Here is a 19,616-nt window from a genome sequence, read left to right on the forward strand (position 1 = left end):
CATGAAACAATAGAAGAGTGGGTGGGGCATGAAACGATCACGAAACTGCGCGCAGATAGCATTATTTTGTTTACTGCGCAGTTTCGTGACCGTTTCATGACGGTTTTTCGTTGTGTTGGAACAAACCTCTTATGTTTCAACAATGTTTTTCTTTAATTTTGGACCTTGTTAGGGGGGAAATTTCCCTATTTTCCCTCCTCGCAGATCCGTCACTTATTTGTCTGACTGGAGAATCTATTGCAACTGGCTGAATGACTAATGTCTATGTCATCCAAAAAAAGGAATATAAAATAAAAAAAAGAAGAAGATACAATGTTTCTTAACCTTAATTAATATTATTGGTTATGTTGTTATCTTTTTTAACATATGTTTTTAACTTTTTAATGTAATAATTTTAATAATCGTATATCGTATCATTGCTGAAAATGTTTTATATAATTGGCTTAGGTCTAGGAGATCCCAAAGATATAACAGTCAAGGGGCTAGAAATAGTTAAAAAATGTGACAGAGTGTATTTAGAAGCCTATACATCAATATTGACTTGTGGTAAGGAAGAATTGGAAAAGTTCTATGGAAGACCCTTAATTGTGGCCGACAGAGACTTAGTTGAATTGGGAGCTGATGACATATTGGCAGGTGCTGAAGAAAAAGATGTTGCTTTACTAGTTGTGGGGGATCCCTTTGGTGCTACGACCCATACTGATTTTATTCTTCGGGCAAAGGAAAAAGGAATCAAATTTCAAGTAGTTCATAATGCATCTATACTAAATGCCGTAGGTTGTTGTGGGCTACAACTCTACAGTTTTGGTGAAACAGTTTCGATTCCTTTTTGGACGGATCAATGGCAACCTGATAGTTTCTTTGATAAAATCGTTAACAATGTTAAGAATAGACTACATACACTTTGTTTACTTGATATTAAGGTAAAAGAACCAACTTTAGAGAGTTTAACGATGAAAAAGAAAGTATATATGCCACCCAAATTCATGATGGTTAGTGAAGCTGCGCTACAACTTCTGCAGATAATAGATAAGAGGAAAGAGCAGGGTGAAGATCCTGGTATAAGTGAAAAAAATGTATGTGTAGGACTAGCTAGAGTTGGGTCAGAATCACAGAAAATTGTAACTTGTAGCTTAAAGAATATGTCAACTGTAGATTTAGGTGGACCTTTACATTCCTTAATTGTTGTAGGGCCTATTATACATCCTGTTGAAATGGAATATCTAGTACAATTTGAAATGAAAAAGGAACAATAAAGATATGTGTCATATATGAGTATTGTTAAATATTTTCTAAATCCTCATCTGTTTGTACAATGGTATAGTAATCTAGATTTGTTATAAATTAATTATCCCTGGGTTGGTCATAAAAAAATCAATGATGGGTTCCAACTGTCAAATTCTACACTCACTGGCACGAAAAACGGGAACCCCAAAAAATGGGTCATTTTTAATGTCTCGTATCTCCTAAACCTGTTGTCCGATTTAAGTAATTTTTTCAACACATTATAGCCTTATTCTTTAACAATATCACTGTAATGATATTGTTGTTAGACAGGTAAATTTTAATTGTATACCGGGTGTACCAATCAAACTGAGTTTTTTCTCAATTTTCACAACACTCTGTGGAATAGTCTAGCAGTCTAGCCTTTATAAAATATTGAAATTAAAACCAAATTATAGCCCCAGGTTTTCTTAACATTCTGTTTTTTTATTTATTCGCTTATGTTGGATAATAAAAAAGTTAGGGACTTGTAACAACTAGCCATGTTCTTTATCAATACAAGGGGTTTCTAAATAAGTGCGACAAACTTAAAGGGGTAATTCTGCATGAAAAAATAATGACTGTTTGCTTGATAAACCCTTTGGTGGGTTTTAAGAGGTAGTTATTGTGCATTTTTTTGACATACAACTAAAAATTTTATATTCATCATGCATATGGGTCATATTGCCCAATCATATTACCCGCATGCACACCAATTGTGAATATAATTTTTTTAATTGTATGTCAAAAAATGCTCAATAACTACCTCTTAAAACCCACCAAATTTCATTTGCATATCTCAACAGGTTTTAGAGCAATAAATAAATCTTTAGTTTGTAAGAAAAAATTCAACATCCCGTGTCTTCGAGCCATTTTATAATTGTTGCTTGTTTTGTGTGCAACCTGTATGCAAAACCGTTAGTTTATTGAGAAGCGTTAAAAGCGCTGGGTAGTGAATATTTTTGTAATATGGGCACAGCAACCTCCTTCCACTTATCTGTTTGTTTTGATAATAATTACGTCAGATACAAATCAGTTCATTGTTTCGTTGAATCGGCAAAAACCTTCGAATCGCTGGGAAGAATTTAACCTTGGTGCAGGAAAAGAGAATTTCGGCCAGATAGCGAAATACTTTTTGTATTCAGAATATTAATGAGTGAGATATTGGTTGGATGTGTGTGGTTCTCACGTTGCCGGTAAAAAAGAACCTTTAAAACCTAATATTTTCACAAGAGATACTGTAATGCACGTTTGACCATTCCGGGTTACAGTAAAACATTATACAAACATTTTAATTATATGCGGTGTGTTATAATTATCCATTTTAAAGATACACTGTTTATTTTTCGCCATTTAATAATTTTGCAAGCTCTTTAATTGAAGCTGATTATAGAAAGTAAAAGTACTAAGTCTGTTATTTAATTTTGAATCTCGGGGCTTTGTTAAGATCGGGTAGATTTTTAGAGGCCCCCACACCATATCTCGGAAACAAAGCATTTGCGGACATAGGTTTATCAAGCTAACGGTCATTATTTTTTCATGCAGAATTACCCCTTAAAGTTTGTCGCACTTATTTAGAAACACCTAGTATTGATAAAGAACATGGCTAGTTGTTAAAGTTAAAGTCCCTAACGTTTTTATTATCCAACATAAGTGAATAAATAAAAAAACAGACTGTTAAGAAAACCTGGCGCTATAGTTGGGTTTTAATTTCAATATTTTATACAGGCTAGAATATTCCACAGGGTGTTGTGAAAATTGAGAAAAAAACCAGTTTGATTGGTACACCCGGAATACAATGAAAATTTACCTGTCTAGGAACAATATTATTACAGCGATATTGTTAAAGAATAAGGCTATAACATGTTGAAAAAATGACCCATTTTTTGGGGTGCCCGTTTTTCGTGAAGGTGAGTGTAGTACAATCACATGTAACTCCTTGAACACCTAATTTTTATCACCAGTTTTTTTAGTCTTCTTCTTTAAGGTGCCGTGTCTGAATTCAGATGTTGACTGTCATCACGTTTACAAGTTCCTGAAACCTTTCTCTTTTGACAGCTGAGCGAAATAATTCTTCTACTCTGGAACCATAATATTCTCTAATATTATGCAGCAATGAAAGTTTCTTTCGGCCAATCCATCTCTTTCCCTTCACTTTTCCTTGTATTAAAGGCGAAGTAGATGGTAATTAGGTCCTCTAGTTATATGGCAGAAGTATTCTGTTTTCCTCCTCCTTATGATGTTTATGAGCAGATTCTGAATTCATCATTTAAAGAACATCTTCATTGGAAGTGTGCGAAACCCCCATTATCTTTAGGATTTGTCGATAGCATCACAATTCGAATGCTTCTAATTTATTTATCATTGTGGTTTTTAACGTCCATGTCTCACAACCATACAATAAGATAGACTACACGTAATATTTTAGGACCTTCTTGCGAATATTCATCGACAGGTTTCTGTTACATAAAACTGGTTTCTAGGTCATAAAAGTATTACGTTATATTTTGATCCTGGTTATTATCTCTTCATCAGAGTCGCAATTTACATTTAACCAGCTGCCTAGGTATTTAAAATGGTTTACCCATTCTATATGCTCTCCATTAAGAGAAAGCAGACCTTGATCTATATTCATATTTGCAACTGTCATTCACTTTGTCTTTGAAATATTGATTTTAAGGCTTCTCTGATAACTTGCTTCACTGACTATATTTACTAATGTCTGGAGTTCTTGTAAATTTTCTGCAGGAACGGCTGTATCGTCAGTGTATTTGATATTGTTGATTACTCATCTGCCTAGTCTTATTCCCTCTTGTCTGTCATCCAAAGCCTCCCTAAAGATTTCTTGAGAGTACAGAATAAAAAGACTGGGTCACAAAACACAACCCTGTAGTACTCCACGTTTGATGGGTAGTTTTTTAGTATGACTATCTCCATTTCAGTGCCTCTCTAGTTCCTAGACCATCTCGAAATCCAAATTGCTTATTACCCATTTTTTTAGTACTAAGAAGCAACTAGAATAGTCTTAGTTTTCTCCAGATTATTTAATCACTTTTCATTTTAACTGTTGCTGGGTACAAGTACCAAATGGATCAATCTAAAAAGGGCACAAAACAAATATTGTAGTCAAAATATAATCCTAATACTCTGTGTTTTCTCTGCAACAGGATGTAGTGGTGTCATGTAATTTGTCTTACTATTTCTGTCCAACTATCTCTCTCCTGTCTGTGTTGTTTTGCTTCACAGAATGAGTAACCAGGCATGTCCTTTATTTGGTCCGACCATTATACTGGAGATTTTTTTCTGGATCTTTTGCCTGTTATCTTGCCTTCAGTAATAACAAATAATATTGAAAAAGACCGAACAAATTGGAAGAAAGTTGTACAGTCAGCCAGGACCCACCCAGGGTTGTAGCGCTATGGTATGATGATATGGTGAAGTACTCTTTCTAGCTCTCATTAGGATAAAACCGCTTTGTTTTACATTGTTTAGGAGGAAATACAATCATTATCTTTTCCTGGCTGAAGAAAGACTATGTATCAATTTGTAATATATACTCCATGAGCTGAGTTATAAACTGTATTTCAATTCAGGTTCAGAGACGTTTTCATCAAAATCACCATATGAGATTGAATCGTCATGGTCTGTTAGTTGGTGTGTGTTACTGACAAAAAGGTAGTAAACAATATTTACGTGACTCACGGGGCTGTGGAGCGCCGGATGTTGGGCGTCTCTCTGAGAGACCAAATCCCAAATGAAGAGATACGTCGTAAAATAAAAATAAGGGATGCTATCGTAAAAATCACATTGCTAAAATGGAATTGGGCAGGACGGGTCACTAGATATCAGACAACGGATTGACAAAACGTATTGTCGAGTGGAGGCGAAGACCTCCAAGAAACATTACGTATCTAAGCTCAGTTGTCAGTCCATCTGCCCACCAAGCAGATGGACTGACAACCTGAAGTGTATTAGCAGTTGAGGGAGACCTATGTCTAGCAGTGGAAACATACAGATTGATGATTATGATGATGTTAGTTGGAGTCCAGGCGGGTGTAATTTTGTTGAGAAAAAAACTTCTACCTATTGATTCAATACTATGTATTTGGTTTACTGATTCATTATACAGGGTGTTTCATTGGGAAACGGAAATACTTTAATGGTGAATAGAGGTCACCAAGACGGTTTTAGATATACTACATTTTTTGCCCTACCGACTTTAATAACCGAGTTACGGTGTTTTATCGATTTTGCCCATTTTTTCCTAAGCCATAACTTTAGAACCACCCTGTATATTTTTTTGATATTTGGTACACATATGTCTCATTCAAAACCCAAACGACCGACATACTAACCATAAGGAAAATCCAGGTCCGGATTAACAAAAAATTATAAAGTAATTGTGATCTTAAAACAACACCCTGTATATTCAAATTTTAAAAATCTGTTTGCATATTTGAAAAGAGCACAAAAAGGTAAGTTTAATGATTCGCTTTAATTTTTCGGCCAGACAATTTTATGACTTTAATTTTGAAATTATATTGAATTTTTTATGAACTATGACATTAAAAAGCAGATATTATTAACTTTTAGTTATAAATTATTAAAGATAATAAATAAATACTCATTTTAAAAATAATCAGTACTTATTTACCACATTGGAACGACCCAATTAGTAATCACAAGAAAAATCCAGGTCCGGATTAACCAAAAAAATATCAAGTAATTGTGCCTTGAAACAACAACCTGTATATTGAAATTTTGAAAATTTATTTGCGTATTTTAAAAAACGTGCGTTAAAAGGTGCCTGTCAAATTTTTGAGCAGATAATTTAATTACGGCAATTTTGAAATAATATTGATTAATTCTGTCAAGGTGTCAAGAAGCTGCCAGAAAAATTAAGAACAATCCCAATTTAAATTAGAAAATCGATTCGAAATCTTTTAAAATGAGCAAGGAAATGCATCGAACCAAATGGCGGACATTTTGAGCAACTGTTATAGTTTAAATATTTTTAATTTATGTTAAATTGTTGAATTGTTTAAACGATTTTTTTGAAGTTATACTTCTTTAGGCGCGATTGAAAGTAAAATTTCACACACAGAGAGTACACAGACAGTATGGCGTTTAGTTGCTATCTTTCAAGTTATGTATAAATATATCAGTGCAAGAAAAGGTGTGAAAAGAATATAGGTATTAGTGTTTTTAGTAAATATATTTATTATAATTTTTGTGTCTTTGGATTTGTCTTCCTCAGGAGTAAGATTAGTATTATTAAAACAATTTATTGTATATTTATTATACTTCACCTTGCCCGTTTGTTACCGTGAATTGTCATTGGGTACGTCTGAACCGATACAGACACAGTCCTCGTAGCGTATTTGGTATAGTATTCGGCCAGAGATCGAGAGGTCTTGAGTACGAATCCGGAGCAATCCTATACTTTTTTTAATTTTTTTGAAAGCGGTAAGCACAAAATTAGTTTTGTGTTTAAAAAAAATTAAAACAAACTGTTTAAAGTATATGTATTTTTAAGAAATCATATAATAGAAGTATAACTTCTTACGTGCGTACAAAGTACACACACATTCTTGTTTTTTATTAGATATTTAATTATAATTTATACTAAATAATTTACTAAATCATTAAAATATCCCAATTCTCGCAATTGTAATTTTTAATGATTTGAATACAGCTACAGATCCAGAGAATCCATGAAGCCAGCGTAGTAAAGAAGTATTAGGTATTTTTAAAATAAGTATTGCTTCGTTAACATTAAATTATTAAAAGGTAATAACACCTGGTTTTTAATCTCAGAATTCTTTAAAATTGCAATATAATTTCAAAATTGATGTAATTAAATCAACGGCGCAAAAAAATCAAATAAATCTTTAATCAAAGTTTTTTATGCTCTTTTAAAATGCGCAGACAAATTTTCAAAATTTCAATATACAGAGTGTTGGGCCAAGGTCACAATTACTTTATATTTTTTTTGTTAATCCGGACCTGGATTTTCCTCGTCATTAGTAATTGGGTCGTTCCAATGTGGTAAATAAGTATTGATTATTTTTAAAATGAGTATTTATTCATTAACTTTAATAATTTATAACTAAAAGTTAATAATATCTGCTTTTTAATGTCAGAGTTCTTAAAAAATTCGATATAATTTCAAAATTAAAGTCATAAAATTCTCTGGCCAAAAAATTGAAGCAAACCATTAACTTACTTTTTTGTGCTCTTTTCAAATATGCAAACAGATTTCCAAAATTTGAATATACAGGGTGTTGTTTTAAGGTCACAATCACTTTATAATTTTATGTTAATCCGGACCTGGATTTTTCTTATGGTTAGTATGTCGGTCGTTTGGGATTTGAATGAGACATATGTGTACCAAATATCAAAAAAATATACAGGGTGGTTCTAAAGTTATGGCTTAGGAAATAAATGGGCAAAATCGATAAAACACCCTGTAACTCGGTTATAAAGTCGGTAGGGCAAAAAATTTAGTATATTTAAAACCGGCTCGGTGACCCCTATTCACCGTTAAAGTATTTCCGTTTCCCAATGAAACACCCTATATATATTTTTTAATCTTATTAATTTACGTCCCAATATCCGTTAAAGGAGAATTGTTTCTTAAGCTTGTCGCAAAAATTTTTCATCAAACCAATCTTGTAATTTATGTAATTGTGAGTATTTTGTTGGTTTTTTGTTAATTGCTTCTTTACAAGTTTGATTCCACCATGGTTTATGTAGTCTAGATAAAACTAACTGCAATAAATATTATTTAATAAAACACATAATCTACCTTAAAACTATATTTATTTTTTTGTATTTTCATGAAAACTGTACAAAACTTAATATTACACTAAACTCTTCACTCTGATTCGCTCTCACTGGACTCAAAATCGCCAACTTCAATAGAAAATTTGTATTCCTGATCGCATCCTAGGTAAGCATCACTCATGAAATATAGCGTGTAGTTGTGATGTCCAGGACTAGGTGCTACGAAGTCCAATTTAACTCTTGCTTTCTGCTGAAGAGTTAACCTCTTAATGGATAGAAGTGAGTTGGATTTGGGTTCACCGATGACTACCCACCAGCCCTCCTCGCGTTTCTGTAACAATAAAGATCAATTACGACACCGGAAATGTTACACAAATTAAGAAAATATATACAAGAAACCACTTCACTCGATAAGACCTAACTAAATAACAGTCATCATTATTATCAGTAGCATAACTGCTCGTTATGAGCCAAAGCCTTCTTCAGAACAATATTTCATTGATTGTCGCTGTCGCTGGATTACCCTCCTCCATACTCTACCTCCCAATACATTTTAAATCGTCCTCTAGGTTGTTTTGATACCTAAGTCTCGGTCGTTCTTTGGGTCATTGCCCCATCAGCCCTCTTCGGTCAAAAACTTTTCCGACTTTCTTTTTTCCTTTCGCCTGATAAGCCCTATCCATCTAAGGCGTTCTACCCTAATGAATTTTACAACGTCAGGCTCCCTGAAACTTCTATACAACTCAAAGTTGCAACTCCTGCGCCACTAACCTTGATCTTTTATTCCTCCATAGATTCTTCTTATGATTTTTCCCTTGAAACCCTTAAGCAATAGGAAACCTGCACATTTTGTTTATTACATAATAATGTTCAGTTTTGTATAAAAATGAAATTTCACGCATCCAAAATTTCACGTTTCAAAAACTCATAATAACTTAGAAGTACAAATTTAAAGTCTTCTGTATCTTAAAATAGTTCAAATGAACCGTGACGTCACAGAGTTTAACTATTGGTGAGGAACCGCAAAGTGGGCGACGTCTGGTGGCGAACTTGAAAAGCATCTACTCTAGGAAAACATTGACTTTGTCATTAATTTGTGTACATATTTGCGGTCAGTAAAAAACTATTGCAGTGTTCCTCAGTATTCATTCCTATTATACTCTATGTACTGACGTAAACTAACCAATGCCAAATCACACATTTTGTTAATTTAACGTTTGTATTAAACGTAGCATTTTTAAATGTTTAAGCGACAGCAAAATTAAATAAATAAATAAAATGTAGTATATATTCTGTACATAGAATGTACATTCTTATGCAAAATATTCCGACCACCTCATAATTTCCATAACACAATTATTATAAAATAAAGTCACCTACTTAGTTTGCAGTTTTTATTAAATTAAAAATTGTCATCTGTTAGTGTAAAATAAATTGTACTGTACCTATTAACTAAATTAAAAACAAAATTAGAATTTTTAAGATAGATTAATAATTTTTAAAACGCTGTGTGATTATCGGGGGGCCAGATTTTTTTTATGAAAAAAAAAAGGTAAAAACAAATCAGTAGTTAGCATCAAATTTTAATGAATGCATACAGATGAAACATAATTTTGAGTCGTCTTTAACCTATAAGATGTCTTAGTGGCAAAACTGAGTGGTTACTTTGGCAAAACACTCGTGTAAATGATTTTAATTTAACGTTTTAGAACTGTGAGGTCAAATGACAAATGAATTGTTTTCCTAGAGTTATCGTCCATCTTTGAAATTTTGAGCGCCCTCTGTTGGAATTTAATTTTGCGAATAAGGTTCCGTTTCATAGAGTTATATATTAGCATAGAGAGAGTGTCATTCAGAGCGAAGTCACGACACCATCTTTTCTTTATTTGGATTAGTGCTTTTTCACTCTTACGCATAGTAAAGCGGCGACAGTTGTCCTCCCCTTCCGTACCTATACTCACACTTAATGTCATCTTAGTTTCTCGATGCAATGTGTTAGAAACAGATGCCGCAAACCAGTCCATGAGATCTTGTCGTCAGAAAGCGCGGAAGGTAGGCTCACTCTATGTTAATATATACCTCTATGTTCCGTTTATATTTAGGTTATATTCACGGTTCTTAGACATTACTACGGTTGCCTAGATCGACTAACCAATGAACATTAAGGGTGCGATTACGTCACGAGAGTGTACTGTCATTTGAATCGTAATATGATTTTTTTCGAATCCTGAGAAAACTAAGTATTTTAGAAAAATTTAAACGCAGGATGAACGATTACATTATTACCGAGGGCGGAAGGCCCCTTAGAATAAACAAGGAGTTTCTATTGAATGAAATATTTTAAATTAAATATCACACTTCTCTTTTATTTTCAGCCCTGTAACTTATTAAAATAAACATTATAGAAGTTCTCAGGGACTTTCGGCCCTCGGTAATAATGTAGTCTTTCATCGTCAGTTTAACTTTTTCAAAAATATTTATTAGTTTTCTCAGGATTCGAAAAAAATGAATACAATTAAAGCACATTGAGAATTTTGACATGCGTCAAAATTTTGCATTAACTCAATGTAAAATTCTAAACTGTTGAATTCCAGCTTCCCTAATAATTATTTTACAACAAAAGACATTAGAAACTATTTGTAGATGATTGAAATCTGTTGAAAACAACTGTTAAAGTTGGTCTACGAATTAAACATACCTATTCCAAAATTTTGTAAAAATGTAATACATTTCAGTTTTTCAGCCCAAAATTAGGCCGCGCACAATGCAATAATGTTCACATTTTTGAACTGTCAATATTTTTATTTTATTATTTATTGTTCAAAAACAATACAGATGATAAGATACCCTCAGTTTTTTTATCAGTTCAGAAAGATTTTTTATTCAGTCAATGGTGTGAGCACTGTCAGTTAAATAGTAACGTGTGGCCCTTTTACACGCATACCTATTGTGGCAAATGTATCATATTTTTCAAAATTTTGGAATGCATTTAAATCGTAGAACAATTTTAACTTTTGATTTTGATACAGATTTTAATTCTCTACAAGTATTCTCGCATGACTTTTGATGTAAAATAATTAGGGAAGCAGGAATTCAACAATTTAGAAATTTACATTAGGGAGTTTTTGTGCACACAAATACGTAAACGTAACGCATCTTTTTGACATATACGCATGCGCATTAATGGTTGAACTAACGCATCGAGATACGTATTACCTAAAGTAACGCTCTGATACGTACGTGAGAACGCATCCCTATCGAGACGAAAGTCACCGAATGCACACGAGGATCTTGCCCGATTACCTACCAAATGAACATTTCATCAGCGTACTACCCGTTTATAAACATTTTAAGGTTATATTGTTAATTGGTTTCTATTTGAGTAAAATTATTCTGTGTTTGTAATTGGAACTTCATAATAGATTTAAAATTTTATTGTTTTTAAGTTGTCTATTAATAAAGCAAAACAAACAAATCTTGTATTAATTTAAGAAATACAGTGATCACCACAATTAATAACTAGATAAACAAATGACCTAATTTCAGTAAAATTTTCAAACAAATATGAACAATTTATTTACTTATACTGGAATTCTGATGTAGGTACAATAATTTACAACTAAAAAGTAGGTATAAACAAAAATAAAAAAATTTTAACCTAAGGAAAAATAATATTTTTATATTTAAATAGAACCAATTAAAACCATACAATTTCATCATTAATTTATCTTTTTTTTACATTTGTATATTAATTGTATATTGTGTGAACATTGTTTAATTTTTTTAATGTCAACGGAATTTAAAGATGACTTTACGATTTGCTTTACGTTACGTTAAGGCAGTTACAAAAACTACCTATTTTAACGTTCATCCTCTACGACACGTTAGTTGCTTTACGTACACGGAGATGCGTTACGTTACGTAGCAACAAAAACTCTCTACTGAGTTTCCTATGGCCCGTTTTACGATTCACTACCCGGTATAAGATAAAATGTGTATTATTTGTCTTATTATTTAATAATAACACAAATAATACACAATAACACACATTCAATTATCGAAAATCATTTAAAAATATGGGATTGTGTACTCTTGTAACGTAAAGTCAAAAATATAAGTCTCCCCACCACCGTTGGTCACGGCAACCGTAATAAAGTCTAATAACCGTGGGTTATATTATAGTTAGGTTATAGGTTATGTTATAGTTAGGTTATATTTAGGTATATTCTTCTTCTTCTTCTTCTTTAGTTTATTGGCCTCCACCTACTTGGGTATTTGGCCAGCTCGTCGTCGCGTAATAAAGGAAAAATATTTATATTCTAATGACATTTATCGTATGTCATTGAAATAATATATACCAGTTTGTTGAGATTGGAGTTTGATACAGTTTTTGAAGGAAAGGAAAGAAGGTTTACTATGAAAAACAAAACCATTTTGTAAAAGTACAAGTTTTCTATGAATAGTTCAAACGATCAAAAACACTAGTGACGTCACATAACTGTATTTTCTACTGACGTTTATAAGGTCTAATTTAAAATTATATACAATTTTGTTTACGAATGTAAACATATAACCCCGTGTATGTAAACATATATTCGATTCATTTATAATATACATACCTGTGGGAAAAATGGAGCAATAACTGGTCCGCTCACTTCATCTTCTCTTTCCAATTGAACAGCTACATGGACCGACGATCCTGAATGGATTTGGTCTTTGTCTATGACTTCGTAGGTGAGTTCTATGTTGGGATATCGGTTACAGAATTTAGCTACGTCAGCCGTTTGTGTTTCTGTCATCTGGAGCAACTTCGATCGATCTTCGTCTTCCAGTTCCATAATGTCGAATACTGTTTCAACTCCCTGCAATTAAAAAAATATACACATAATAACATACTACTAATTAAAAAAGATTAAAAAAATAGTAAAAGGAAAAGTTTAACATGTTAATTTCCCAAGAAAGACAAATGCATGGTTATAACAGTAAATCTACTAAGACATAAATTACAGCTGAATGGTCAGATAATAGAGCAACAGATGGAGTTTAAATATCTAGGCATCTCACTATCTAGCTACGGATAGCACCAAACAAAAGTGGAAGATCAAGTGAATAGTGCAAACAGACCCGCAGGTTGCCTGCATGACACAATATGGAGAAATAAAAATATCGGAAAAGATATGAAAGGCAGAATTTACAAAACAGTCATCAGACCAATAATGACATACATGACAGAAACACGAACTGACAGAGAGGGGGTACAAAAAGAATGCTAGAAACAGCAATGATGAAAACCATTAAGGTACGATTCTGACAACGACTGCAGACGGCAATTGCAGTTTCCACCGTGACAGACGTCATTACTTTGCACTATTAATTTGTATAATTATTAGCAACTGCTGTCTGGCAGAACGTCAGTTGCTAATAAATATACAAATTAATAGTGCAAAGTAATGACATCGTCATGGTGACAACTATAACTGCCGAATGCATCAACATCGACTGCAGGCGTCAGACGGCAACTGCAGGCGGCAGTAAGGCTACGGCTCCACGGGCAAGAAATTGACGCTAGCAGTAGCAGTAAAATGAAGAGTGATAAATGAAACCAACAGCGATAATACTGGGCGGCTCCACGATGCTGTAAACTATCGCTCAAGATCGTTAAAAGACGCGTCGTCAAGGTCATGTCGCAGATGGATAGGTCCGACCTATTTTTACAGTAAATTACAGGAGCGGAGGTAAATTGAGTACCATAAATATATCTAAATTAAGAAGGGTCAAAATATTTAGATGGTCGAATTGAATCCCGGGCATCGTAATCCTTCTAATTACCTTTTAATAGCTTTTAATTTGTAAGTATTTTATTGGATATGCATTTATGATAATCAAATATAAAATGTAATACATACAGTGCGCTGGAATAAGTGTTAACCCCCTTATTAACTTATTTATTTTTAGCACATAAGCAAAACGCTGGGATAGGTCGATTTTTAAAATAATCATAGTATATTATAGCATCAATGTTTCGAACTTTACGCGATCCCTCTTCAGGTGACAGGCATAACTTTGATTTTTTTAAATGGGAAAGTACATCATGTGACACCACATTTAAAAGATTTTGAAATACTGATTACAAAAATGGATAATACTTTACTTTAATCCTATTTGAGACCGTAGGCGCAAAATTTCGATCGAAGTCTTTTTAAACGCATTAATTTTTTTCAAATCCTGAGAAAACCAATAAGTATTTTTGAAAAATTTGAACACATAATGAAAGATTACATTAATACGGAGGGCTGAAAGTCCTTAGAATAAACAAGAAGTTTTATTTGAATGATATATTTGAAATTAAAAATCAGACTATATTTTCTCTTTTTTTACCCCTGTGACTTATTAAAATAAACATTATGGAAGTTCTCAGGGGCTTTTGACCCTCGATAATACTGTAATATTTAATTCTGCGTTTAAATTTTTCAAAAATACTTATTAGTCTTCTCAGGATTGGAAAAAAAATGAATGAATTTAAAAAGAATTCGATCGAAATTTTGCACCTACGCTTTCAAAAAGGATTAAAGTATTATACATTTTTGTAATCAGTATTCGAAAAGTTCGAAAGTTCGAAACATTGATGCTATAATATACTATGATTATTTTAAAATTCGACCTGCCCGAGCGTTTTGCCTATATGTATGGTAAAAATAAAGAAGTTAATAAGGAAGGGTAACACTATAGAGCTCGATCTATCTGTATACGATACGGTTTGAGTTGATTGCCAAAATGAATTCTGTGAAAGTTGTTCTTAGTGAAAAAGGAAAACAATTGATTGTGTTCAAATATCGTTTTCACAAAAATCTCTAAAAAATGACGGCATGATGACAAGCGTTAAATTTGTTGTGCACAGACAAAAGAAAAATGTAAAGCAATTTTAAAAACCCAAGGGGACAACGTAGTGACGGAAATTATGGATGACCACAATCGTGAATTAAACGAAGATGTGCTCAATCGTCAAATGTTAAGTAACTCCTTGAAGCGAAAGACCGTAGAAGATGTCAGTGGACCTATGAAAATGGGTGATATGAAGTCCCGTCTGCAAAATTAGTATAGACGCCCTTCGTTTTTTTTTATTAGTACAATATTTTGCTTAACATGTATACAGAAAAAAGCTCATTTTGGAGCCCCTCACATAGGAGCGCCCGCCTGCAATGCATCCATCGCAGGCCCGTTATCGCCGACCCTGCATGGAGCCATTACAAACCAAGATGCGGCGCTATGCATATTGTAAATTGTAGTTCTCGTGAAGCCAATATTTTACAGCTGCGCTGCTGCCGTAATTTTACCGCTACTGCTAGCGTCAATTTCTCGCCCGTTGAGCCGTAGCCTTAGAGTTGTCACCATGACGACGTCATTAATTTGCACTATTAATTTGTATATTAGCACCTGTTGTTCGGCAGAACGTCAGTTGCTAAGAAATAAACAAATTAATAGTGCAAAGTAATGACGTCATCCTGGCGACAACTGCAACTGCCGCCCTGCAGTGGCGGTCTGCCGCCTGCCGTCGATGTCGGAATCGTGCCTTCAGGTACGATTCCGACAACGACTGCAGACAGCAGTTGCAGTTGTCACCGTGACAGACCTCACTACTTTGCACTATTAATTTGTATGAGACTGATTCCGACATCTGACTGCAACTGCTGACCGGCAGAACGGCAGTTGCTGTGACGCTCGACGGCAAACGACACTCTTTACCGAACACAGTACTGCCGTTAGTACCGTCGTGAAGTTGGATAACATGGAGGTGTTAACAAACGAAGAAACTGATTATTTAATTCATACAGTGTCTATCCCTGTTTATTCGACTGCAAAAATTCGAATTATAAAAATTCACATATAAAAGAAATTGTTTGGAAGGATAACGCGCAGACTCAGCACATCAAGAACTGGGTAAGAAATAAAAAAGTAGAATGGAAGCGAATACCAAGTAATAGTTAAAAACGCGGCCAGAAGGGCCAGAAGTGCATTCATGAAATTCAGAAACGTCTTTACGGACTCTGACTTTGACCTAAGCCTAAGACTAAGTAAGATACACGAAATGCTATACAGGGTGAGTCATGAGGAACTGTACATACTCCTACCTCGTATAGAGGCTCCTATGGGGAATAACAAATGACCATTAAAAAGTGTCTGCTCCCATTGTTTAATAATATACTGGGCGAGTTTCGCATTTTGACAGAAATTTGTATTCGCCATAATTTTTGAACGGCCAGATCGATGTGTATCTTATTTTGGTCAATCGTTACACTATTACCACCTAATCAACTGATTTATTCAAACTAGAAAAAAATCAAGTCCGGCCTTAAAAAATTAGTTCGTTTGGGTCTTAGAAAAAATTTCACCCTGTATATGCTTTTTGAAAACTCATATGAATTTTGAAAATTAGACAAATAGGCAATTAAAATGGCATATTTATTTTTTTCCCCACACGATTACTTAATTTTTTATAAAAAAATCAAATTTGACTGTGAATTAAAAGTTTGGTAAAGTAAACCATAGATTTTAAAAAAATTAACTTTTATTACATAAATTATTTTTTTTAACAAATATTGGATTTATGTTACCACCCAATCAACTGATTTATTCAAACTAGAAAAAATCAGGTCCGGCTTTAAAAAATTAGTTTGTTTGGGTCTTAGAAAAAATTTCACCCTGTATACGCTTTTTGAAAACTCTAATATGAATTTTACAAATTAGACAAATAGGCAATTAAAATGGCATATTTATTTTTTCCCCACATGATTACTTAATTTTTTATTAAAAAATCAAATTTGACTATGAATAATAATTAAAAGTTTGGTAAAGTGAACCATAGATTTACAAAGAATTTACTTTTATTACAAAAATTTATTTTTTTTTAACAAATATTTAATTTATGTTACCACACAGTCAACTGATTTATTCAAACTAGAAAAAAATCAGGCCCGGATTTAAAAAATTATTTCGTTTTGGTCTTAGAAAAAATTTCACCCTGTATACGCTTTTTGAAAACTGTAATATGAATTTTACAAATTAGACAAATAGGCAATTAAAATGGCATATTTATTTTTTTCCCCACACGATTACTTAATTTTTTATTAAAAAATCAAATTAGTCAAAATCGGAATTTTAACCTAAAAATGAAAAAAAAAAAAGAAATCACGGTTTAACTCGCTACAACGTTCCATTGAATTTTTTTTTCTGAAATTTTTACAGCACATATCTCTTACCCTTGTCAAGACTATGACAACTTGTTGTAGACTTTCAGTTTTCTTCTCGTAAAAGTTATGAATTTTTACTTGTTTCGTGAATTGCAAAGTTAAATCGCAAAAATTAAGTGAAAAAATTTAAAATTTATCTATTTGATCACGTCTATGTTAAACTATAGAGTCCAAAGAGAAGTGTTATGGGGAGTTTTAGATCTAGACGTGTTATAGAAAAAAAAAATGGTGAAACTTTTAATTTTACGAAAAACGTTGTTTAATTTTTTTTATTTTTATGGTAAAATTGCGATTTTGACAAATTTGATTTTTTTATAAAAAATTAAGTAATCGTGTGGGGAAAAAATAAATATGCCATTTTAATTGCCTATTTGTCTAATTTGTAAAATTCATGTTAGAGTTTTCAAAAAGCGTATACAGGGTGAAATTTATTCAAAACCCAAACGAACTAATTTTTTAAATCCGGACTTGATTTTTTCTAGTTTGAATAAATCAGTTGATTGGGTGGTAACATAAATCAAATATTTGTTTAAAAAAATTAATTTTTGTAATAAAAGTTAATTTCTTTTAAATCTATGGTTCACTTTACCAAATTTTTAATTCATAGTCAAATTTGATTTTTTTTATAAAAAATTAAGTAATCGTGTGGGGAAAAAATAAATATGTCATTTTAATTGCCTATTTGTCTAATTTGTAAAATTATTATTAGAGTTTTCAAAAAGCTTATACACGGTGAAATTTTTTCTAAGACCCAAACGAACTAATTTTTTAAAGCCGGACCTGATTTTTTTCTAGTTTGAATAAATCAGTTGATTAGGTGGTAATAGTGTAACGATTGACCAAAATAAAAGACACGTGGATCTGACTGTTCAAAAATGATGACGAATATAAATTTCCGTCAAAATGCGAAACTCGCCCTGACACTCGCAGACACTTTTTAATGGTCATTTTTTATTCCCCATAGGGGCCTCTATACGAGGTAGGAGTATGTACAGTTCGTCATGACTCACCCTGTATATGGTCAGTGCTCCTATATGGCATGGAAGCATATACTTTAAAAATAAACACAATGAATAAGCTAGAGGCATATGAGATGTGGATTTATCGACGAATCCTTAAAGTTCCCTGGACCGCACGAATAACAAATGAAGAAATCCTGAGAAGAATTGGTACAGAACAACAACTACTATGCACAATTAAACATAGAAAAAGGCATACCTGGGGCACCTAATTAGAAACGAAAGATACCAGTTTCTGCAAAATCTTAATTGAAGGAAAGATCGAAGGAAAATGGGAGTGGGCAGGACGAAAATGTCATGGCTCCGTAATGTCAAACAAAGGACAGGACTAAGAAACATATGAGACCTAATACATTCTGCAAGGGATAGATAAAAATGGTCAAACGTGATCGCGAACATCCATTAATGGATTGCATAAGAAGAAGAAGTTAAAAACGGGGAGCGACAAAGCGACTGGCTATCAGAGATATTTTTCATTACATTAGATAGATGTTACTACCACGAAAAATTTTACTTAGAGAAGGTCGTGAAATTTATATGACATGTATTATGTATGCCATTATCACTGTCAATATAAAGGATTTTTCTAAAGAGATTATACAGAATGGCTGTAAGTTAGTTTATGTCATTCTAAACAAAACAATAGAACCAATATAACCATAGTGGCAAATCAGAAAGAAAGCTTCAAAAATATTATTTCAACAAATTTTAAGCCAGATTTAATATAGACCAGAAATGATCTGTTTTTAGGTGGATGTGAGAGGTGGCATTCGGATTTTTGCGGATAAGTTAGGTGATAACTTCGCTAATAATAATTGACTTATGCTCCTTCTCAAATATGCCCGGAACATTATAAATAAAAATAAAATATTTAAAAATTTCAAAAAATTTCGTTTTTTTTTTCTACTTTTTTTGCTTATAACTTTAAAACGATTCATTTGGGAACAAAGTCGTATAAGAATAAAACAAAGATAATTAAATTTTCTATCAAATACGATTGGTTAAAACTGTCTTAATTTAACACCCTTGCTGCAAAATAGCAATAAATATAAAATAAGGGGGCAAAACAAGCCTGTCCTTATTCAATGTTTTTCCATCACTTAGGTTACACTTGGAACCTTCCTAATTCGCTTAGAAAATGTTTGTAATGTGCTAAAACCGTCCACCAAATTTGATTAAAATTGACTTACTAGATTTTGCATAATAATTTTGCAATCTAAACTTTTTTTTAAAAATTAAAATTTTTTAAAATCTTGCACAACAAAAACTAGAACATACAAAGATGTGTTAATTTTTTACA

The 19,616-nt window shown here is 32.7% G+C and overlaps 2 protein-coding genes across 2 annotated transcripts in view; one reads left to right on the forward strand and one right to left on the reverse strand.

Annotated features, from left to right (window-relative positions):
• The first annotated feature begins 319 nt into the window (after positions 1-319).
• LOC114328906 (diphthine methyl ester synthase) lies at positions 320-1,272 on the forward strand. Its single transcript, XM_028277886.2, has one exon. It carries the CDS (start codon positions 426-428, stop codon positions 1,254-1,256), a length of 831 nt encoding a protein of 276 aa, XP_028133687.1. The 5' UTR covers positions 320-425; the 3' UTR covers positions 1,257-1,272.
• Positions 1,273-8,066: 6,794 nt separating this feature from the next.
• Positions 8,067-19,616, reverse strand: part of LOC114328905 (putative U5 small nuclear ribonucleoprotein 200 kDa helicase) — an 89,919-nt gene continuing 78,369 nt past the window's right edge. Inside the window, exons 17-18 of the mRNA XM_028277885.2 lie at positions 12,669-12,911; positions 8,067-8,380 (exon numbers count right to left, since the gene is read on the reverse strand). Of these exons, the coding sequence (XP_028133686.1) occupies positions 8,141-8,380; positions 12,669-12,911 (483 nt within the window). The 3' untranslated portion in view covers positions 8,067-8,140. The remainder of the gene's footprint in view (positions 8,381-12,668; positions 12,912-19,616) is intronic.

Source organism: Diabrotica virgifera, chromosome 4 (genome assembly GCF_917563875.1).
Source record: "Diabrotica virgifera virgifera chromosome 4, PGI_DIABVI_V3a".
Lineage (NCBI taxonomy): Eukaryota > Metazoa > Arthropoda > Insecta > Coleoptera > Chrysomelidae > Diabrotica > Diabrotica virgifera.

What these genes read in the sequence shown, in the direction of transcription:
- LOC114328906 (XM_028277886.2), top strand. Translation starts at nt 426, where the DNA reads ATGTTTTATATAATTGGCTTAGGTCTAGGAGATCCCAAAGATATAACA.